Source organism: Haematobia irritans, chromosome 4 (genome assembly GCF_050003625.1).
Source record: "Haematobia irritans isolate KBUSLIRL chromosome 4, ASM5000362v1, whole genome shotgun sequence".
Classification (NCBI taxonomy): Eukaryota; Metazoa; Arthropoda; class Insecta; order Diptera; family Muscidae; genus Haematobia; species Haematobia irritans.
Window position 1 is genome coordinate 150,677,370 of NC_134400.1, and position 24,556 is coordinate 150,701,925.

At 33.5% G+C, this 24,556-nt stretch overlaps 1 protein-coding gene across 4 annotated transcripts in view; it reads right to left on the bottom strand.

Annotated features, from left to right (window-relative positions):
- Window positions 1–24,556, bottom strand: part of Pura (Puratrophin-1-like) — a 379,113-nt gene that overhangs the window by 3,142 nt on the left and 351,415 nt on the right. For all 4 annotated transcript variants that reach the window (XM_075303290.1, XM_075303289.1, XM_075303288.1 and 1 more), the window contains 8 exons: window positions 13,464–13,589; window positions 7,369–8,030; window positions 7,135–7,293; window positions 6,734–7,073; window positions 6,470–6,592; window positions 1,973–2,242; window positions 1,674–1,887; window positions 1,485–1,601 (listed from right to left, as the gene is read on the bottom strand). In XM_075303290.1, coding sequence (XP_075159405.1) covers window positions 1,485–1,601; window positions 1,674–1,887; window positions 1,973–2,242; window positions 6,470–6,592; window positions 6,734–7,073; window positions 7,135–7,293; window positions 7,369–8,030; window positions 13,464–13,589 — 2,011 coding nt within the window. The remainder of the gene's footprint in view (window positions 1–1,484; window positions 1,602–1,673; window positions 1,888–1,972; window positions 2,243–6,469; window positions 6,593–6,733; window positions 7,074–7,134; window positions 7,294–7,368; window positions 8,031–13,463; window positions 13,590–24,556) is intronic.

The following is a 24,556-nucleotide window of genomic DNA, read 5'->3' on the forward strand; positions in this document are numbered from 1 at the left end:
GACTTCTTGAGCTTCTAGAAATCACAATTTTTCAGAGCTGTAGTGCTCATTCGAGTAATACGGGTTAAAATTCACAGAATTTAGATTTCAAATCATTTTTTTGCGCGCTTATACGAGAAGTTTACGATTCTTCTAAAACTCAAACAAAACTGATTATTATAAACCCCAAACACCCTGAAAAAAGTGTCTTCGAAATTAAAGGAAAAAATGTTCATCAATTTAGTTTAGCCATTTTATTTCCATTCAGTTAAATTTTTGTGTCAAATAATAAAATTTATTTGTTTCAGTAAAAAAATCCTAAACTGAAAGCAGTTAGGAATAGTTCATTAACTAGAATAAGGCATGTAATTTTACTAATACTGTTTTCTTCGCTGGGTATAAGAATTTACTACTGAACAAGAAAATTTTATTCACTGATAACAAAGCATTCGTAAAAATAAACAAAAAGCGAACTAAAACCAAGTTTCTTCAAATTTAGTAAAGTTTCTTATAAAATGATAAATTTATTTATTTATTTTATTTATTTATATTCCTACTATGAAGTATTCAATCCTTTCAAAACTTAAGGAAACACACTTATTAGAATATAGGAAAATTTCCTACATTTCTTTTATCTACCTGTAATCGATATGTTTGCGCGTGGGTTGTTTTTTAGTTGGAATCGCGTTGTTATGGTATACGGAGAGATTGTTAAAAAATAAATATAATATAATAAAAAACAAATAAAATATATAAAATATTTGTTATTTTAAATTAGTGAGAAAAATTTTCGTTTTTTGAAAATTGGTTTATAAAAAAAGAAAACACCAGCAGAATAACCACCCCTTCATTCGACTTCATTTTGGATTATCATGGTAATATTCAGTGACGCTAACCTTTTTTGAAAAAATTGGTTTAAGATTTTTTGTTTATATTTGTAGGTATTGAAATTGTAAAAGGTGGACAAAATTGCTAGCGGCAACTTATTCAAAGTGAAAGGTACTAGAAGAAGAAAAAAATGTGTTTTAATATTTCAAGACCAGTCGATGCTGTTGATTCTAAATAAATATATTTAATATATTAATAAAACATGTATTTTATTGAAGAAAAAATTACCTATATAAATAAATAAAATTCTATTTAAAAACGAAGATAAGCAGTTCTGATTTTGAAGTAAAAGGTTTACCACAAATATGTAAGATTTATCCAAATGAATGAAGAATGTTCAATAAAATCATTCCATATATGAATGCTATTCAGTTAAATTTTTTCATTCTGTAGTATAGTTGTACATAAATATAGGAAAATGTTAACTAATATATGGAATGCATTCTACCTAATTTCTACGAAAATCATATCGTTCAAACAAATAAAAATGTCTTTGGCGCTATACGAAGTTCAAGTTCCTTCACAATAAGTTCATTTTAACTTAAAGAAGAGGTCACTTTTTTCTGGGTGAATCTGATGTAGCCTCCACATGTTGAAACCGTTTTATTAGAACTCACCTTTGCCTAACTGGCTAATGGTTATGGATCTATCATTTATTTGATTATTACTCGGCCGTATGTCCAGACATGGTTTACTTCCAATACCCATTGAAGACATTTCAGCAAGGCGAATTTCTTTAAAAGCAAATACAAAAAAAAATTGTATTAATTGATATGGAAACTTTTCAATCTTAGCTAAGTTATTACCTCGATTTCTTTTCGCTTGTGTCCATAACAATTTTGAAATTTCTTCAGTCCATGCATTCTTTATATCTTCCGACATACACTGTAAGGTCCATGTGTCTTCTGGTTTTCGTTTTCTAAACCAAATTTCAAATTTGGTAGGTGAATCACCAACATGAGCTGTTAGACCAATATCCGATGTCTTGATACTATTCTTGTAAATATATATATCAAGATTCTGGGAAGGCACATAAGATTTTAGATATTTGCAGGCTAAAATATTGCATTATCTATATAGAGGGTTCAACGAAAGAATAACCTACCTTATGATCTGGAAATCTTCTTGATTTACTGAATAATACCAATTCTTCGAATAGAAAAATATGTCTCAAAGTCTTCTTACCACCACGCCCTTGCCATACCAGAAATTCATTTTGTCTCAGTAAACGGCCTTGTTCCTTTACATTCACATCACTGTCTCGTAATGAGTCCATGGCGAGTAAATCGTTGCCATGTCTAAGTTGAAATTTAACCATTTCCTCAGCTTTCTGAAGTTCTTCTACATCGGCAGCTATTTCCTGTAAAGCGGATCCCTGTATATAAATTTTAGAGATTTTTTTTAATTTGTCCATACACATAAAAAAATATTTATTTGTTTGTAATTTACACATATAAGACCACAAAAAATACAATTTGAAAAAAAAAACAAAAAAAAAATTTTGGAAAATCGGTGTTGTAAACGCCCGCTTGTTCGGCAAATAGCTATTAACGCTTTTTCCCTGCTTATTTAAGCACTCCACATGTGCAGGCGGTTATTTTGGTATAGAATAATGATTTCAAAAATTACTAAAGACTCCTTTTCTAAATGCGTATAATGCACCATTTCGTTTCACCCAATTCAGCGCCATTATCGACTATTTAATAGATTACTAAATAGTCGATAAACTATTTTGGGCTTTACCAGTTGAGGATGAAATCGATAAGAAAGACCCTGTTACTCTCACAGAAAAAATGTGAGAGAAATTAAAAAAGTGATCATTTAATTTAAGAAAATTAAACAAAACACAAAAGTAATTATGTTCTTAATTTGGTTTTGGTGCTTACGCGTAATGCATAGAAAGATATTATGCTTGTCCTAATCGTAAAGAGATGTTGAAAGAACAAAAAAAAACGAAGTCCCGCTAGAACACGTTACAAGTCAAATGATTTGTTCAGTTGTTATCTTGGTTTCAATGCGTTTGGCTGAATACGGAGTGCTTATGGTGATTCAAAAGGAAAGAAATTCAAAAATGTAAGTTAGCAAATTAATTATAATTCTATTACATATCAGTTGTATTTATGTATTTCATATTTATATTCTAATTTCAGAAGCGGCCTTTCCTAGCAGCAATGGACCTCCAGAACAACAATTACGTGAGGCAATGCAGCGTAAAAAGAAGGGCCAATTTAATAGTAAAATCATCTTTACACCAATATTAAAATTTTTTCTTTTTGTTTGTATAATCTTGACGTAATTTTGTTATTTATATATTAGAAAACTATTTAATAAAAAAGCCTTGATTAAAAACAATAAAATTAATTTTCAGAATAAACCAGCAAATGCACTGAAAAAACAGTGAACCCACCAGGAAGAAAACTTTCGGCTAATTTTAGAAAATTTTGAATATTTGTACACGGTTGAAAAAGACTGTTTTTCATATGTTTGGCTTTGGGAGCCACCGTGGTGCAATGGTTAGCATGCCCGCCTTGCATACACAAGGTCTTGGGTTCGATTCCTGCTTCGACCGAACACCAAAAAGTTTTTCAACGGTGGATTATCCCACCTCAGTAATGCTGGTGACATTTCTGAGGGTTTCAAAGCTTCTCTAAGTGGTTTCACAGCAATGTGGAACGCCGTTCGGACTCGGCTATAAAAAGGAGGTCCCTTGTCATTGAGCTTAACATGGAATCGGGCAGCACTCAGTGATAAGAGAGAAGTTCACCAATGTGGTATCACAATGGACTGAATAGTCTAAGTGTGCCTGATACATCGGGCTGCCACCTAACCTTACCTTAACCTTACCTATATGTTTGGCTATAAACATTATATGTTTGGAACACAAATTTTTAAACACAATATTTTTGAGTGCAAGCATATAATGTTCATAAACTAGCATAACATGTTTGGGACATATATGTTAATATGTTAGAACATATTATGTTTGGGACATAAAATGTTTGTAAATATAATATGCTTGAATGCAAACATATATTAATTTAGAAATATCATATAAACATATATGTGTTTAGTAGCTTGGAGCGCTATTTAACAGGGAGCGATATTGAATTAAGTTGGTGGTTGTTGCTTGTTATTACAAAATTAACATTTTATTTTTCCTTGGGCAATTGATCAGCTACTTCTTTGATCCTTACAAACTGTGTGGTCCGCTGTTCGAATTCCGGTCCGGCAAAAGGTAAAATTAAAATAAAAAAAATCATAAAATTGAATAATTTCTTCTACAATGTTTGTATTACAGAAAAAGGTGCTAAGAACTAAAAAATCTCGTGGAAGTGAGAAAGATGTCGGGGAATATACAATTGGGCAGAAACAAAATTTTGAGCATTCAGGTCGAAAACCTATGTTGTTAGCACCCATATTACCTGTTTATTTTCATAATTCATTATGATTGTAAATTTATAAATAAATAAATAAAATTTTGAGCACAATATTGTTTGGGAGAATTTTTTAAGCATATAATATTTTTGGGTGCAAAATGCTTCCAAACATATTATATGGTCACATAATAACATATTGTTTTTTGGAAGACAACATTATTGAATTTGGATGCAAAAATACAAAATGTTTGGAACTTAGACTACCCAAACATATATTGTTTAGACCAATATGCTTTCAAACATATTATATATTGGTAGAGATCAAACATATAAATGTTTGGGCAATACCCAAAAATGTATATGCTTGAAGCAAAATATGTTTGGGAGTATATGTTACAGAAGCGATTTTTTGTGAGGGTGTAGAAAATTTTAATTAAACAGTATTACAAACGTTGGCATCATAAGTAAATAAGTAAATATTTTTCGACAAATTCAAGAAAATTTTTTAGACATAACTAATGACCTGTTCCTGTATATCGAACGAAAGCTTTCTTTCGTATTCCAAACGAAAGAAAATTGATTTTTGTTCTTCTATTTCGAAAGGTAAGTCACTTCATATTTTGTTGTCGAGCAATAAACGAACATATACAATAAGTGTCAAGAAAAAAGTAAAAACATTGTTAACATTTGAATGAATTCTCAGGCCAAAAAATTGAAAATACTCATTTTTGATATTCAATGTATTCTCATACAACCGAAACGAACTTTCAAAAATATAAAAACTCAAATTCATTCGAATTCGAGTGACTGCATTTCTTTCGAATGGGGTTTCGTTCGATATACAGGAACAGGGCATAAGTTCTTTCACTTTTTAAAGAAAATTTTGTAGTTTGAAGGAAAAACTTGGAGTTAAAAATTGCAAGAATGTCTTTAGTGACATACGAAGTTCATGATGGACGCATTTTTGGTAAAATATACAAATTTAAAGAAATTCTGAACTATTTTGTGGAAGACATGAATTTAGTTAATCTTTATGCTTCATTTGAGTATATTTTTTTTCCTCTATTTTAGTTAATTTAACTAACGTACACAAAAAATTATATAGAGTAAAGGAAACTTTCTCCAAACATAATAATTCCATGAACAAAAATAAAGTTGAATTGGCTTTAATGAAATAGAGAGTTCACTTTTTTTGAGTGTGGGGTATAGATTTAAAGTCCTTATTTGGCTACCACATATTCATCACCCTTTTCTGTGAGTAACTTAATGCAGAGAATAGTCTATTGGTTATTTTGAGCGACATATCCTTGTTAAATTCTCCGCTCAAAAACAAGGGCGGTAGTCAGGATTATAAGTAGGGCTGTTTACGAATAGGTAGCCATATAAGTAAGCATTCACTACTTACCGGAACAAGCGGGCGTTGTTCTTTTTTTGTAGTATTTTGTATCTCGAAAACTTTTATCACCAAATAAATGTATTTTATTTTTGCCGAAAATAGAAACCGTTTTATTCCAACGCTGTTCATTTTTCAAGAACGAACGAGTTTACGTTGTAAATTTGACGAATCTTGATGCTTGTTAGTAAAAATGTAATATAGTATAATATAATGCCACATTATATAATACCAACATTACTTTTATCTCTGGTAAATATTATTATCTTCAAATTTATAGGGTTTTGAATTTTAGGGCAAAATTTGATTTTCAATTTTGGTTTCAGATTACTCAGAAGTACTATGGATTTTCCGGAAAACCCCTATTTTTTAAAACTGCATTATGATATTTATGTTTTCTTTCTGTAAATTAAAGTCGAGGTCAAAGTTTTATTTTCTCTTTTATTTATTTGTTTTTATAATTCGATATTTCGATCTCCTTGGGAAATCATCGACGGGAATCTATATTGTATTAAAAACAAACATGTAATAATGACACAAGATTTAAAAGAGAAAATAAAAATAAAACTTTGACCTCGAGCTTGAATTTACAAAAAGAAAACACAAGGCAATAAACAACAAGATCGAAAAGCAAAAACAACAAACTTAGACTGCATTATAATGTTTTAAATTAAATAAACTTGATTTCGTAGAATTCGGTCAAAATTTTAAGACGTAAGAATTTTTTTCTGATTGTATCTTAAAAGATACAGTGCGCATATAAGGGTTAATAAATTCCGAAGATCCCTTTTGTCTCCAACTGTATATTTAAGGTTTTTATATGCTTACTTACTTCTACGGAACTGCATGCTTTAACCAATTGCTGCAGCAGGAGTGCATATTTACCCATGCGTTGAACTGGTTTGAGTAGGTATGAGGCAAGGTCCATTTTATCGTTTAATTCCATTTGTTTTGACTGCGAAAAAGAAAATCCGAAAAATTATAAAAATCTTTGTGTCGGTTAAAATAGTCAAATGTCTTCCGGAAAGGATATTTTGACTTTATTATAGCATTTACAGTTGAAACCTATTACCTAGCAAATGTATATAAATATTACCTTAAAGAAAGCTGTTCCATATTCACTCATGAGCGTGTCACTTTTTGGTTTATTTTTATTGTAGAGAGCATACAAATAAAATTTCGATTCCATTTGCAGGAAAGCAGCACCCACTTTCAGGGGATTATTTTCGTAACGTTCCAATTCCGTAAGAAAATGGTTATTGTGAAATTCAAATATTTTCTCAATATTACCGAAGATAACATTGCGTTGACCACGTAACGATTGTGGTATATCGTCGCGCAACAATTCATCAATGTAGTTCTCAATGACATAGTAAAGCGAACGTACATAATCACGTTCCGTTCCAATCATTTCCCGCATGATCAAGAGGAGCGTTCTAAAAAACAATGCAGAAATATTAAAAAAAAAAAAATAAATTGGAATGGGGTGGTACTCACTTTTGTATTTTGGGATCTAAACAGCTCAATTCATCTAATTTTGGTAATTCAAATGTGGAAGCGAAACATTGCAAGTGTTTATTGGCCTCCAACGGGGAGTGAATGTTGTTGATATAACATTTCGATGGTTGCTCGAAGCATTCATCATCGAGTCCATCTCTACAAAATATTTAAAGAAAATGATTTTTTAATAAAACAATTTCATTTAATTTCCACTTCTAAACTGTATCTTACGTTTTCTTAAATAGATTATCGTTATCCTCGTTTAGACTTTGGCATGAACATATTCTTGTTAGTTTCGGGTTCCCATCACATCGTTGACATTCCCCAACTCCAGAGTCAGCAATTTTCGAACGTCCCTCCTCCTCATCGTTATCTAACATTTCATCTTCCATGTAATCAAGATTTCTACTATCACGCCAACAATGGCATGTATTTGGGCTGTCGTACGAACCGGTACCATAACTACTTGATCTATGGCACAATGAACGCATCTTCTGAATATCCGGTGTACTATTTATGATCATTTGAGACATCACATTAGTGGTTTTCTGTACATTATTACTGTTATTGTTGTTGTTGTAACTTAAATTTAAATTTTCCCTTTTACGTCGATTACATCCATCAATTACATGTTCTTGATTACGATATTTTTCCAAAAGACCTTTAACTCCATATTTTTCAGCTAGATTTTCCATTTCCTGTTGATTTCCCAGCTCGTTTCCACCACTATGGAGAAGTTGATGTAGACGCATTTGTCCTTCGATTCGTTCTCTTGCAGTTTCAAGTTTTTCGGCAAAATTATCAAGTGCTTGTCTCAGATGTATGGCACTGTCATGAAGTGTACCCATATTGGCAGCTGCAACATGAAGATCACGGCCTTTGGCTAAATTTTTCTATAGGAGATATAAAGAAAAGTCATACGATAAGGTATTTTTCCAGTGGCACTTGATGGTGGTCTCAAAAGGCCAACCAGAAAAGCGGCCGTTTTAAAATGGGATATTTTTTTACCACAATATTGTAAGGGGACCCTTATGATTCGCAAGGTTTAACAGGTTGGCTGATAAGACCCCGGTCTGACACATAGATGGCGTCTCTAGTATTAAATTCTTAATATTTTTATATAGTACCAACCTTCAAATGATTCGTGTCAAAATTTGACGTCTGTAAGTCAATTAGTTTGTGAGATAGAGCGTCTTTTGTGAAGCAACTTTTGTTATTGTGAAAAAATGGAAAAAAGGATTTTCGTGTTTTGATAAAATACTGTTTTCTGAAAGGAAAAAAATACGGTGGAAGCAAAAACTTGGCTTGATAATGAGTTTCCGGACTCTGCCCCAGGGAAATCAACAATAATTGATTGGTATGCAAAATTCAAGCGTGGTGAAATGAGCACGGAGGACGGTAAACGCAGTGGACGCCCGAAAGAGGTGGTTACCGACGAAAACATCAAAAAAATCCACAAAATGATTTTGAATGACCGTAAAATGAAGTTGATCGAGATAGCAGAGGCCTTAAAGATATCAAAGGAACGTGTTGGTCATATCATTCATCAATATTTGGATATGCGGAAGCTCTGTGCAAAATGGGTGCCGCGCGAGCTCACATTTGACCAAAAACAACAACGCGTTGATGATTCTGAGCGGTGTTTGCAGCTGTTAACTCGTAATACACCCGAGTTTTTCCGTCGATATGTGACAATGGATGAAACATGGCTCCATCACTACACTCCTGAGTCCAATCGACAGTCGGCTGAGTAGACAGCGACCGGTGAACCGTCTCCGAAGCGTGGAAAGACTCAAAAGTCCGCTGGCAAAGTAATGGCCTCTGTTTTTTGGGATGCGCATGGAATAATTTTTATCGATTATCTTTAGAAGGGAAAAACCATGAACAGTGACTATTATATGGCGTTATTGGAGCGTTTGAAGATCGAAATCGCGGCAAAACGGCCCCATATGAAGAAGAAAAAAGTGTTGTTCCACCAAGACAACGCACCGTGCCACAAGTCATTGAGAACGATGGCAAAAATTCATGAATTGGGCTTCGAATTGCTTTCCCACCCACCGTATTCTCCATATTCGCTCACGCCTCACACAAAATGCAGGACACTCCCACAAAACCTGTTTAATTGATTCCTTTTACTCCACACCATGGCAGCTCATGCAGTAGTTATTCAGGCAGCGACCCGTTATCAACTAATATTGTATACATAGGTATGTATACAATATTTTTATAATATTAAATTGAGCCGACGGGCTTTTTGGGCAGTAAATAAATCAATGACTTCTTCAGTCGGCACATTTATTCGGCGATGAACCGACATTAATGCCAATCCTTTGAGTCTACTCTCGCTAGTCGAATTTCTAAGATACGTCTTTAATCTCTTCATTGTTGAACATGAACGTTCGGATGAGCACGTAGTAACTGCAGGGATGGAAAATGCAGTCATATAGTACTTTTTTCAAACCTTTTTCACCCCGGTCAGTACCGTAGTACCCCAGCGAATGATTTAGTACCTTTTGTGTAGACATTTTTGAGTCGATATCAGATTTATGGTACAATAGCTTTGACAAAATATTTTAATATTTCGAGAAAGTCTTTATCAACCTTATTTGCTAATAGTCTTTTACAAATATGGCAAAACAGACATGTTCATGTGGGAAGAAAAGCTCGATTTTGTAAAAGACGTAGTCAAAAACAGGATTTTATTGAATTTCAAGAAAGTTTTAGTCGAAAAAAGAATGAGATTCTATATTATCGATTTTTTATTTCGGTAGAAAATATTGTCCAAATGTTATTTCTATATAGAATTTTTGCAAAATTTTATTTTTATAGAAAATCTTGTCAAAATTTTATTTCAATTGAAAATTTTGTAAAAATTTTATTTCTATAGGAAATTTTTGCAACATTTTATTTCTATAGAAAATTTTGTCAAAATTTTATTTTCTTTAAAATTCAGTCTCTTGACAATAATCTTCCAGTGAAATTTTTGTTGAAATTTAGTAAAAAATACCTTTCCGCTCAAAAAATACCTTTTTTGTACTTTCTTAAAAATTGTATTTTCCATCCCTGAGTAACTGGCAAAGTGACCAAAATTTTTAAAAGAATATGTACGTTTGGAAATATCTCTTTATTGCTTCCATCGCTGAATTAGGCGGGTTCTTTTCGCAGGTTTTGCGCCATTTCATTTACACATGTGTGTTTGGCTGTTTCGTTGTTGTTGCTATGGCCAAACAAAGCGAGTCATGTTCACAAAAAGAACAACAAACACACATAAAAAGCAGAAATACATTTTCCAAAAATGAAATTTGTGGTGCGAGAACAAAAACAATTTGACGGGCTTTTCAACTAGTATTCTATGATTTGTGCAAGTTTTATAGGTAAGCGTTTTTCAAAATAAAACCTCCAGCTTTTCTTCAACATCTTCGATAAGATTTTTCTATGCAGCTAAAAATATATATTTATTTATATAAAAATATTCATTCATTTCGGGGGGGGGGGGTTTATCCCCCTCACCCCCCCCCCCCTAAATACGCCCTTGGTGACGATGTTTTATTTCCGAGGTATTTTGCACACTCACCAAAGGGAATTTCAATACCATCTAATAAGATGGGCTTAATCGTGGGACTTTTGCGATCTTGGAGTATATGATTAGTTCTGTCTTTGCAGGATCATTCTCTTTTTCTAAGGAACCAGAAGGTTGTTTATAGCGTCCAAAGAAGGGATGATAGAACTCCTCTCTTTGGCAGTGTCTCTGTTCACATCCCTCTGAATCTCTCTCTTCTTTAGAAGTTCATCTATCAGTCCCAATATCACCTGGTCAATATTCAGAGTTGACAATAAATTTAGTCGGATGAACGTCATTGAATGATGTCTAGAAAAGCCACAAATGTGTATTCATTGACAGAATAGTGAGCTTTCAAGTAAAACTGACAACCATAGGATCATTCTGTCAGTCACAGTCCGCCGGAGTAACTTCATCACATCCGGAGGATTTACACGATCTAAACCTATTTAAAGCTCACCGGAAAAATTTAAATATAATACATGTAACTCTTCTATGAGCGAAATCGCTCTTAAAACTAAGTGCTGCCTAACGACTACTAATGCTATGGGCGACATCACTTGAAGAGAAATAAACCACAGCTGATAGAAAAATATTGTGTTCGCCCGGAAAAGTTGTACCCCAGCAAAAAGACGTCACCATAAAATTAGGTAAAATGTTCTTTTTGGATCCGGAAGTGGTGAAAAATTGGCGTCCTATGACATGGGCTTGTCATTTCAGTAACATTGGTTAATAAATAATAGTATTATGGCAAAATTTGGGAAAATCGAGCTATGCATATATGGGAGCTATATCTAAATCTGAACCAATCTGGTCTAAAATATGGTTATTAGGGGTAAATTTTTCCAAATCGTGCAATACATATATGTGGGAGCTATATCAAAATCTGAACCGATTTAGATGATATTTAGCGGGTTTGGTTGATACCACAGAAGGTTACCTGTTGCTCAATTCGAGTAAGATCGGGTAATAAATAAGGGTTTTATGGCCAATTTTGTGAAAATCGTGCAATACATATATATGGAAGTTATATCTAAATCTGAACCGATTTGGATGATATACCACAGAAGGTTACCTTTTGTTAAATTTGAGTTAATAAATAAGGCTATTTTGGTCAAAAATAAAATTATTAGGATAAAATCGGGCGATACATATATATGGGAGCTATATCTAAATCTGAACCGATTTGGATGATATTTGGCAGGTTTGGTTGAAGCCACAGAATGTTACCTTTTGCTTAATTTTAGTAAGATCGGGTAAGAAATAAGGGTTTTATGGTCAAAATTGAAAAAAATCGGGCGTTATATGTATGGGCGCTACATCTAATCCTTGTCCAAAAGTCGGTAAACTTTTCAATGAAGTCGTGTTGTCCTTATAATTAGGTGATTGAACTTAAAAATGGGTATCATAACATGAAAGAAAATTTTTTTGAGCTAAGGTCAACTTGACTTTAATAATTCAGAAAAATTCTTTGAAATTAATGAAATTGTCTTTAAATTTGTTGCCTTTTTTGCATCTTGACTACAAAGCAAAAAATTGTTCAAAAATAGGACATGTTTTTCAACACTTTATTCTAAAGACGTTTTTTACTTGAATCATAGCATAATTTCTACTGAAAGTCGTGCCTGAATTTGGAAAATAAAGTTTCCGTTAACTTGTTTTTAAAGGACTTTGATAGCATATGATGAAAAAAAGCTGAAAACGCGAAAAATTTAAATTTGCTTCCTAGAGTCAAGTACACAAAACCCAAATTTAAAAGAGAATTGCGTCTTAAAAGTATCCTTACTTGAATTCTCCGCTTCTTTGGCTCGGAATCAATACCAAAATTGTTAAAGACAAAATCTTTGGTACCAGACATGCTTGTTTTGCAGTGTGAAAATATTTTTTCAGTGTGGTATGTAAGAGCTGCATGTAAGTCTAAATACGATCGGCTAATACATTAGAGTATTTAATAAATAATAAAAAAGAGTTAATAAATAAGAGTATTATGGCCAAAATTTGAGAAAATCGAGCGATGCATATGTATGGGAACGAATACCCTGTACAAAATTTCATTAAAATTGGTTAATAAATGCGGCCGGAATCCTGCGAACAATAAATACATGTACAGATGGACGGACACCAAGCACTATATCGATTTAGGAGGTGATTCTGAGTCGATCGGTATATATTTTATGTGGTCTAAAATCAATATTTCTGGTAGGCACATTTTTTGGCAGATCAAAATTGTTATACCCTGACCACTATGTGGTTTGGGGTTTTAAAATATAAATAAAACGAGTTATAAAAAATTGAATTAAAAGAACTTCCTGAGTAGTTAAAATAAAGAATATATTAGGGAGGACATTTTTGGAAGTGCGATTTAAGTTGTGCCTTGTGTTACGACCCTTGTGTCATTACCCTAAAAAACCGTGATCAATTGCACCAATACATTGAAATCCCTATTCATGCCAATTTGGAAAATTAACTTCAAATCATTTTACCTTATTATCTTATCCTGCGAAATATTCACTAAAGGATAGGCTAGACTTAACATAGCTAACCCAAAATGTTCCTTTAAAATGCTATATTTTTAGAAAGTACTAGCTAGTACTAGGGTTAGGTTAAATTTTACTTAAGCATCTTGGAATTGGCGTTACTTTTTGGTGCCCTTTAACTGTGTTCCGTAGTTGCATTGAATTATTATAGGGTGTCACCTTTTCATCTTCGTTCTCTCCCTTTACCACCGACCATAGCATTTTTCCTTGCTGTTACAATGTTTTCTTACCATGGATATAAAATAGTATTTCTCGAAATCTTGTTCGCGTTCCTTTATTGGAGTATCCATGTCTAATTCCAGATTTATGAAACGTTGTAAGCATTCGCTACCATCATTCGTTATCCATGAGGTTACCTGGAAGTAAAAATTTTAGATTTATTAGTAGAGTGTTAAGCGCAATTGTGTTTTTAGGGGGTCAATTATTTATGTGATCAAATTACTGTGGACATTTTTTTTATACCCTCCACCGTAGGATGGGGGTATATTAACTTTGTTATTCCGTTTGTAACACATCGAAATATTGCTCTAAGACCCCATAAAGTATATATATTCTGGGTCGTGGTGAAATTCTGAGTCGATCTAAGCATGTCCGTCCGTCCGTCTGTTGAAATCACGCTAACTTCCGAACGAAACAAGCTATCGACTTGAAACTTGGCACAAGTAGTTGTTATTGATGTAGGTCGGATGGTATTGCAAATGGGCCATATCGGTCCACTTTTACGTATAGCCCCCATATAAACGGACCCCCAAATTTGGCTTGCAATTGCTCTAAGAGAAGCAAATTTCATCCGATCCGGCTGAAATTTGGTACATGGTGTTAGTATATAGAGACAACCTTGCAAAAATTGGTCCACATCGGTCCATAATTACATATAGCCCCCATATAAATCGATCCCCCGATTTGGCTTGCGGAGACTCTAAGAGAAGCAAATTTCATCCGATCCGGCTGAAATTTGGTACATGGTGTTAGTATATGGGAGCCAACGTGGTGCAATGGTTAGCATGCCCGCCTTGCATACACAAGGTCGTGGGTTCGATTCCTGCTACGACCGAACACCAAAAAGTTTTTCAGCGGTGGATTATCCCACCTCAGTAATGCTGGTGACATTTCTGAGGGTTTCAAAGCTTCTCTAAGTGGTTTCACTGGAATGTGGAACGCCGTTCGCACCCGGCTATAAAAAGGAGGTCCCTTGTCATTGAGCTTAACATGGAATCGGGCAGCACTAAGTGATAAGAGAGAAGTTCACCACCGTGGTATCACAATCAACTGAAGTGAGCCTGACACATCGGGCTGTCACATAAGCTAACCTAACCTAGTATGTGGTCTCTAACAAGCATGCAAAAATTGGTTCGCATCGGTCCATAATTATATATAGCCCCCATATAAACCGTATGACGGGGGTTTCACGCACTTGCACAGTTTTACTTTGAAAAATTTTAATTGATTTTTTTTGTTGAAAAAAGGGCAATTGAAAAATTGAACAGCGCAAAATGTCACGAAATGATTACATATACATAGGCAACTAGTGGCTCGATTTACACACATACGCATACATAATAAGTAAATTGAAAGAAGAAGCAGAAGTTATTTTACAAATAACTTGGGATTTAAAAAATCTAATTTTACAATGCTGCATTTTATTTTTTGGAACATAGCAATTAATTCTTGTGATTCCATTCATTGCTACCCCGGTACTATACATGTTGGTTAAATTTCTAATGCGTGGTTGGTTGAAGTCAATTGCTGTGCTCCGTTTGTTAACATTTTGTTTTGTGTTAATTATCCCGATGCCCAGTACAAATGAAACGATTGTAAAATATAATTCACCAAATAAAGCTTTTATTTTGTTAACATTTGTGATTAAATTTCATGTTTTATACATTATTTATGTTCTACAATATAGTGACGAGCGGCTGATGTTGGTTGCTAGTTTATTACGGAAATACAACTCCATGTTATACTTTGTTTTCTCAATCGATCTGATCACATTTTTAAATAATAATGCGATCCACTTTTGCATTATAAATTCACCAAGATCAGTTTAATAAATAAATTATTTCTTAATTCACATTGCAAATGGCACCATGTTATGAAAATACTGACTGATCGATTTACGTCAGTTTTTCAACTCGAAAAAACAAAGTATCACAAATGGAAAAAAATTCGCTATTTTTTCGCATTTTTTGGTTTTGTATGGATTCGGTAAGTTTTTTTTGTGGTTTCGGCCAATATATGATTTAGTGATATTATGGGTAATTTTTGTTTTAGAAATCCTTTAATATTTTTTAAATTTGAATACTGGTCCGACATCATTAAATCAAAGAAAGTTGGCCAAGGCTGTTATTTGGACACAGATCTTTTGGGATCGGTGGGATGTCTATCCCACAGATTGCAAAATTGGCATATGGAATTTTGACATGGCTGAAGCGTACAATTTAATTTGATTGTGAAAAAATGCTTTCAAAATGCAAATTAATGCGGCATAAATATCCCAAATTTACCTAAATAGCGCAATTCGCTATAAATTACATGAGTTAACAAAGAATCCGGGTATCAAAAGTAAATATATATAAGGAAACTTTTTCTAGAGCCCTGTCTGGCCTTCACTTCGAAAAATTACAATCAGTATAGATCAACGTTTTCCAGAAAATACTATGGAGACAGCAAACCTACTCATCTATACATGTATATACTTTTAATTTAAATTATTCTTTTCAAGTTATATTAAGAAACTGTAACCCAAATACTGGTCCACATGCGCTTGTTGGCTGAGCAACTCAAATAATTTTCGTGATATTATAGAATCTTTGTTTTTTTCGGTTGAAATTTGGTACGTGACGTTAGTATATGGTAACCACCAACCATGCAGGAATTGGTTCATATCAGTCCATAATTATATATAGCCCCCATATAAACCGATCCCCAGATTTGACCTCCGGTGCCTTTTGGAGAAGCAAAATTCATCCGATCTGTTTGAAATTTGGTACGTGGTGGTAGTATATGATATTTAACAACCCTGCCATAAGTGGTCCATATCAGTCCATAATAATATACATCCCCCATATAAACCGATCCCGAGATTTGGTTTTGTATCCTCTTGGAGAAGCAAATTTTATCCGAGACAGTTGAAATTTGGTACATTGTGGTAGTATATGGCCGTTAACAACCATGCCTTACTAGGTCCATATCGGTCCATAGTTATATATAGCCCTCAGATAAATCGATCCCCAATCACACAAAAATTGGTCCATATCAAGTTCATAATTGTATATAGCCCCCATATAAGCGACCCCCATATTTCAATTCTGGCTCTCTACGTACCGTGCAAAAGTCCATGTCGATTCGTAATTATTTGTAGATTTACCTATACATAACTTTTTTGTCTAATATATACCACGTATGGACTAACTCACAATTTACAAAACGATGTTAAGAAGATTTAAAATACCACAACCCAAGTAATTCGATTGTGGATGACAGTCTTTCGTAGAAGTTTCTACGCAATCCATGGTGGAGGGTACATAAAATTCGGCCTGGCCGAACTTACGGCCGTATATACTTGTTTATTATTTTAACGTTGCTTATCATTGTACGAGTGATAAGGGAATGCAAGCAGCAACGTCATATACAATACAATGAGATTTATTAACACTTTCAAAATGAATCACCTCAAAATTATACTTATCGCTTTTAATTGTGTTATTTTTGTTTGTTTGACATTTTCACTTCTGTCAATGATAGGGATATCTATCACGTGTATCTATGGTTTTCTCAAATCTTCTTACACTCAAAAAAAAGTGAACTCTATATTTCACTAAAGCCAATTTAACTTTCGTTTAGTTCATGGAATTATTATGTTTGGAGAAAGTTTCCTCTACTCTAATATTTTTTTGTGTACGTTAGTTAAATTAACTAAAACCGAGGAAAAAAATATACACAAATTAAGGATAAAGATTAACTAAATTCGTGTCTTCCACAAAATAGTTAAATATTTCTTTAAATTTGTAAATTTTACTACAAATGCGTTCATAATGAACTTCGTATGTCACTAAAGACATTCTTGCAATTTTGAACTCCAATTTTTTCCTTCAAACTACAAAATTTTCTTTAACAAGTGAAAAAACTTAATTATGTCTAATAAATTTTCTTGAATTTGTTGAAAAATATTTACTTATTTTTATGACATCGGCGTGATGCCAGCGTTTGTTATACTGTTTAGTTAAAATTTTCTACAAATATTCAAAATTTTCTAAAATTAACCGAAATTTTTCTTCCTGGTGGGTTCACTGTTTTTTCAGTGTAGAGAAGATCTATAAAATCTTGTTTGGTTTGGATTATCATGTAACACAATTAAAGGGTAGATGACATGAAATGTTACAATGTGTTGAATGATAGATATCTTGGTTTTACTACACCCAGAAAAAAGTGCCTTCTAAACTAAAGGAAAAAATGTTCATCAATTTAGTTTAGCCATTTTATTTCCATTAAGGTAAAATTTTTGTGTGAAATAATAAAATTTACTTGTTTCAGTAAAAAACAAGTAAGGAAAGTCTAAAGTCGGGCGGGGCCGACTATATTATACCCTGCACCACTTTGTGGATCAACATTTTCGATACCATATCACATCTGTCAAATGTGTTGGGTGCTATATATAAAGGTTTGTCCCAAATACATACATTTAAATATCACTCGATCTGGAAGAATTTGATAGACTTCTACAAAATCTATAGACTCAAAATTTAAGTCGGCTAATGCACTAGGGTGGAACACAATGTTAGTAAAAAAGTATGGGAAACGTTTAAATCTGAAGCAATTTTAAGGAAACTTCGAAAAAGTTTATTTATGATTTATCGCTCGATATATATGTATTAGAAGTTTAGGAAAATTAGAGTCATTTTTACAACTTTTTGACTAAGCAGTGGCGATTTTACAAGGAAAATGTTGGTATTTTGACCATTTTTGTCGAAATCAGAAAAACATATATGGGAGCTATATCTAAATCTGAACCGATTTCAACCAAATTTGGCACGCATAGCAACAATGCTAATTCTACTCCCTGTGCAAAATTTCAACTAAATCGGAGTTAAAAATTGGCATCTGTGGTCATATGAGTGTAAATCGGGCGAAAGCTATATATGGGAGATATATCTAAATCTGAACCGATTTCAACCAAATTTAGCACGCATAGCTACAATGCTAATTCTGCTCCCTGTGCAAAATTTCATCTAAATCGCACCAAAAAATTGGCCTCTGTGGTCATATGAGTGTAAATCGGCCGAAAGCTATATATTGGAGCTATATCTAAATCTGAACCGATTTCAACCAAATTTTGCACGCATAGCAACAATGCTAATTTTACTCTGTGTGCAAAATTTCAACTAAATCGGAGCAAAATATTAGCTTCTGTGGTCATATGAGTGTAAATCGGGCGAAAGCTATATATGGGAGCTATATCTAAATCTGAACCGATTTCAACCAAATTTGGCACGCATAGCTACAATGCTAATTCTACTCCCTGTGCAAAATTTCAAACAAATTGGGGTAAAACTCTGGCTTCTGGGACCGTATTAGTCCATATAGGGCGAAAGATATATATGGGAGCTATATCTAAATCTGAACCGATTTCAATAAAACTTGGCACACTTGACTATAGTCCTAATTGTTCTTCTTGTGCAAAATTGTAAGTAAATTAGGTTAAAACTCTGGCTTCTGGGGCCATATAAGTCCATATCGGGCGAAATATATATATATGGGAGCTATATCTAAATCTGAACTGATTTCTTCCAAAATCAATAGGGATCTATTCTGAGCCAAAACACATATTTGTGCCAAATTTGAAGTCGATTGGACTAAAACTGCGACCTAGACTTTGATTACAAAAATGTGTTCACGGACAGACGGACAGACGGACATCGCTATATCCACTCAGGAGCCCACCCTTAGCATTTTTGCCAAAGACACCATGTGTCTATCTCGTCTCCTTCTGGGTGTTGCAAACATATGCACTAACTTATAGTACCCTGTTCCACAGTGTGGAGCAGGGTATAAAAACCTAAACTGAAAGCAGTTAAGAATAGTTCATTAACTAGAATAAGGCATGGAATTTTACTAATACTGTTTTCTTCGCTGGGTATAAAAATTTACTGCTGAAAAAGAAAATTTTATTCACTGATAACAAAGCATTCGTAAAAATAAAAACCGAACTAAACCCAAGTTTCCTCAAATTTAGTAAAATTTCCTATAAAATGATAATTCTGATTTCCTTTATTATAGAAAGCTTATCATACATACGAATAACACTTGGCATGGAAAAATATTTTAGTTCTTTCGTACTAAGAAGTATTCAATCCTTTCAAAACTTAAGGCAACACACTTCTTAGAATATAAGAAATTTTCCTATATTTCTTTTATCTGCCTGTAATCGATATCTGTCATCGATGTAATCGCTTTGTTTGCGCGTGGATTATTTTTTTTTGTAGTTGGAATCGTGTTGTTATGATATACGGAGAGATAGTTAAAAAATAATTTAGTAAAATAATATAATAAATAACAAATAAAATATATACAATATTTGTTATTTTAAATTAGTGAGAAAATACCAGAAGAATAACAACTCCTTAATTCGTCTTCAATTACACAGAAAAAAATTTCCGTAGTTAAACTAACGCTAAATTTAACTTATTTTTATTGTAAAAAAGTTATTTGTTAGTAGTTAAATTTTATTACTTTTTGCGAAATATTCCGCAGCCCAATGAAATATTCTTTTTTTTTAATATGTCTCAAATATTTTATGAACTGAACGTGAGTATAAAGTGCGATGGCCGTACACATAAGTTCAATATGAACTAAAGCAAATGAAAATTTTCGTACGATTCCCAAAAATAGTAAGAATAAACTACTGTATGGTTAAAAAATGGTCATGATTTGGCGCCAATGATTTTCTTCTTAACTTTTAGTTAATATTTTCTTCTATTAGAGGGTGTAATTTCGTGTACTGTAGTTAAAAAGTACAACAGGGCATTACATTTTCCTGGTTTTAACAACGCTTTGGGGAAATCTCAAAAAGTGTACCAAAATTTAGTTCAATTTTCGTACGAATTAGTTTATTCTTCCTATAAAACAGTTTATTTTTTTCGGTGTATCAGGTAATATTCAGTGACGCTAACCTTTTGTGAAAAAAATTGTTTATTTTTTATATTTGTAGGTATTGAAATTGTAAAAGGAGGACAAAATCGTTAGGCAACAACTTATTTAAAGTGAAAGGTACAAGAAGAAGAAAAATGCTGTTTACAGTTGATAACATTACATGGAAATAGTGGAATAATAAACTAATATTTCAAGGCCAGTCGATGCTGTTGATTTGAAATAAGTATATTTAACATATTGATAAAACATGTATTTTATAGAAGAAAAAATTGCGTATATAAATAAATAAATACATTGTATTTAAAAACGAGGGTAAGCAGTTCTAATTTCGAAGTAAAAATTTTACCATAAATATGTAAGATTTGACCAAATGAATGAAAAAAGTTCAATAAAATCAATCCATGTATGAATTCAATTCAGTTAAATTTTTTCATTCTGTAGTATAGTGGTACATACATGTAGGAAAATGTTAACTAATATATGGAATGCATTCTACCTAATTTCTACGAAAATCACATCGTTCGAACAAATAAAAATGTCTTTGGCGCTATACGAAGTTCAACTTTCTTCACAATGAGTTCATTTTAACTTAAAGAAGGGGTCACTGTTTTCTGGGTGTACTATTCTATGATAGTGGGTATAAAAAGATCTTTCAACCAAAAATTCCAAAATGAATATTAGCCTATATTTAAAGCCTATCCTATGTTTAAGTTTTTTTTAATAATCCAAATATCACAGTTAAAAAAAAACAAGTACGAGGGCGGTTCGGAAATTCTTAGCCTATCAATGAAAGAGAATAGTTAGTTTTTCAAAAATATTTTTATTTTTCAATATAATCTCCTGAAACTTCAATACACTTAGTCTAACGCTTTTCTAGCAATTCTATCCCTTGATTAAAATAGTTTTCCTCAAGGTCTTCAAAATAGTGGTTTACAACTGTAATTGCATCTTCATTTGAGGTAAAATGCTTGCCAGCAAGGATTTTTTTTTAGATTTGGGAACAAGTAAAAGTCACTGGAAGCTAAATCAGGAGAATAAAATGGGTGGTCAAGCAACTCGTACTTTAATTCCTTGATTTTAGCCATTGTTAAAACACTCTTGTGCGCTGGTGCGTTGTCTTGATGAACAATTATTTTTTGTGTTGTAAGCCAGGACGTTTTTCTCGAATTTGTACATTTAATTGATCCAAAAGGTTGCAATAGTGCTCTGAATTTATTGTTTTACCCTTTTGCAGAAAGTCAATCAAAAAATACCTTTGAAGTTCCACTTTGGGGCACTTCCTCCAGCTTCAGTCCATTGTTTGGATTGTTCTTTTGTCTCTGGAGTATAGTGGTGGATCCATGTCTCATCAACAGTTATGAAACGATGCTTAAAATCCAATTTATTTCGCTTAGAACGTTCCAAACAAGCTTGAGAAATGTTCATTCTTATGCGAGTTTGATCGACAGTTAACAAATGCGGCACCCATCTTGCAGAAATCTTTTTCATCTGTAGTTCTTCATGCAAAATTAAATGGACTCGATCATTTGAGATGGCCATGATATTAGCAATTTCACGCACTTTTATACGTCGATCATTTAATACCATATCATGCACTTTGGCTACAATTTCTGTTGTTGTTGCTATTTTTGGACGTCCACTACGTGGTTCATCTTCAATGCTTGTACGACCACGTTTAAATTCAGCAACCCAATTTTTTACTGTTGCATATGAAGGAGCACTTTCACCTAATACATTCACCATATCATTATGAATTTCTTGTTCCGATAAACCTTTTTTATGTAAATATTTAATGACAGCACGCATTTCTAATTTTTCCATTGTAAAAAATTGCGTATGCGTCTTTTTTGAACACCTGTTTCTATATGAAGAAGTTGCCAGATCGAAACAAAATTTAACATGTGTTCATAACAGAGATGGAAGTTTCCAAAACACTTAACTTTTTTCTGTTTATACCGCGTGTTTGTGCTAGGCTAAGAAGTTTCCGAACTGCCCTCGTAAGTAAAGTTTAAAGTAGAGGTGTGCACGTGAGTAATAGTTTACTCACGCTCACGCACACTCACGACTGAAAAATAGTTCTCACGCACACTCACGCACGATATTTTTTGGTGGGACTCACGCTCACGCACACTCACGAAAAGAAAATATGTCCTCACGCACACTCACGCACGAAAACGTCGTGACTCACGAAAAATACCGTGACTCACGAAAAATATCGTAACTCATGAATAATTTTTGATTAATTTACCTTACCGAAATGTCTGAAAACATGAGCATTATTAAAATCGAGAGTGTTATTAGACTCTTAACATCCCAGGTGTCACTAAAATTGTAATTAATTTAACTCTTTAGCGTTTTATGTTGGTGGTTCAAATCGGAATATTTTTGTGAGTGTAATTCGTTACACAAGCACACACACGAAGATTTTATTTTCGTGACTCACGTTCACGCACGACATTTTGGTTTGTTAATCACACTCACGCTGTTGTCATGAGCATGACTCACGACTCACGCACGAATCACGAAAATGTTCGTGAGTCACGACAATTTCGTGTCACGTGCACACCTCTAGTTTAAAGTCGGGCGGGGCCGAGTATATTATACCCTTCACTATTATGTAGACCAAAATTTGTGTTACCATCTCAACTCCTTCAAATTTGTTGGGAGTTATTATCAAGGTTTATATTCCCATATACAAATATTTATATCTGAAACGATTTGGAGAAAATTTGTTGTACTTCTACAAAATCGCTAGAATTAAAAATTAAATCGGCTAACATCCTGGGATGAAACACAATGTTAGTAAAAAAACAAGTATATACAGCTGTAAGTTCGGCCGGGCCGAATCTTAAATACCCACCACCATGAACCAAATATTAGGGTATCCTTTGAAATGTCAGGAGGGCTTGAGGACTTGAGGACACTTCCCGAAGATAAATTTAAGGATTTCACCTATGAGGACTATATCAGATTCTGGATTTATAAGAACCATTTTTGTTCGAGTTTTAGAGGAATCGTTAACATCTCTTGTAAGTGTGGAAGAAAATTATAAAATAACGTCTTGATTTGAAATCCTAAATCTGTAGAAGTAAATTTTACATTGAGTTTCAAGCAATTTTCATGATCAGTGCGCCTTCTACACCCCCAAGAAGTGAAGTCGGTCTATATGGAGGCATTACCAAATGGACCGATAAAAACTTAATCCGATACAAGTTTTTCTGAGCCTAAAATACCAGAATATTTACAATTTCAGGCAAATCAGATAAAAACTACGGTTTCTAGAAACCCAAGGAGTTAAATCGGGAGATCGTTCTTATGGGGGCTATACTAAAATATGGACCGATACTCACCGTTTTCGGCACACCTCTTTATAACCCGAAAATACCTCTAGATTTCCAATTTCAGGCAAATAGGATAAAAACTTCGGATTCTAGAAGCTCAAGAAGTAAAATCGGGAAATCGGTCTATATGGGGGCTATACCAAAATATGGACCGATACTCACCATTTTCGGAACACCTCTTTATGGTCCTAAAATACCTCTAGATTTCCAATTTCAGACAAATTGGATAAAAGCTACGGTTTCCATAAGCCCAAGACCCCAAATCGGGACGCCTTTTTATATGGGGACCATACCAAAACATGGACCGATACTAACAATTTTTGGCACACATATTTGTGGTCCTACAATACCTCTAGATTTCCAATTTCAGGTAAATTGAATAAAAACTGCGGTTTCTATAAGCCCAAGAAGTAAAATCGGGAGATGGGTCTATATGGGGGCTATACCAAAATATGGACCGATACTCACAATTTTTGGCACACGTATTTGTGGTCCTACAGTACCTCTAGATTTCCAATTTCAGGTAAATTGAATAAAAACTGCGGTTTTTATAAGCCCAAGAAATAAAATCGGGAGATGGGTCTATATGGGGGCTATACCAAAATATGGACCGATACTCACAATTTTTGGCACACGTATTTGTGATCCTACAGTACTTCTAGATTTCCAATTTCAGGTAAATTGAATAAAAATTGCGGTTTCTATAAGCCCAAGAAATAAAATCGGAAGATCGGTCTATATGGGGGCTATACCAAAACATGGACCGATACTCACCATTTTTGGCACACCTCTTTATGGTCATAAAATACCTCTAGATTTCAAATTTCAGGCAA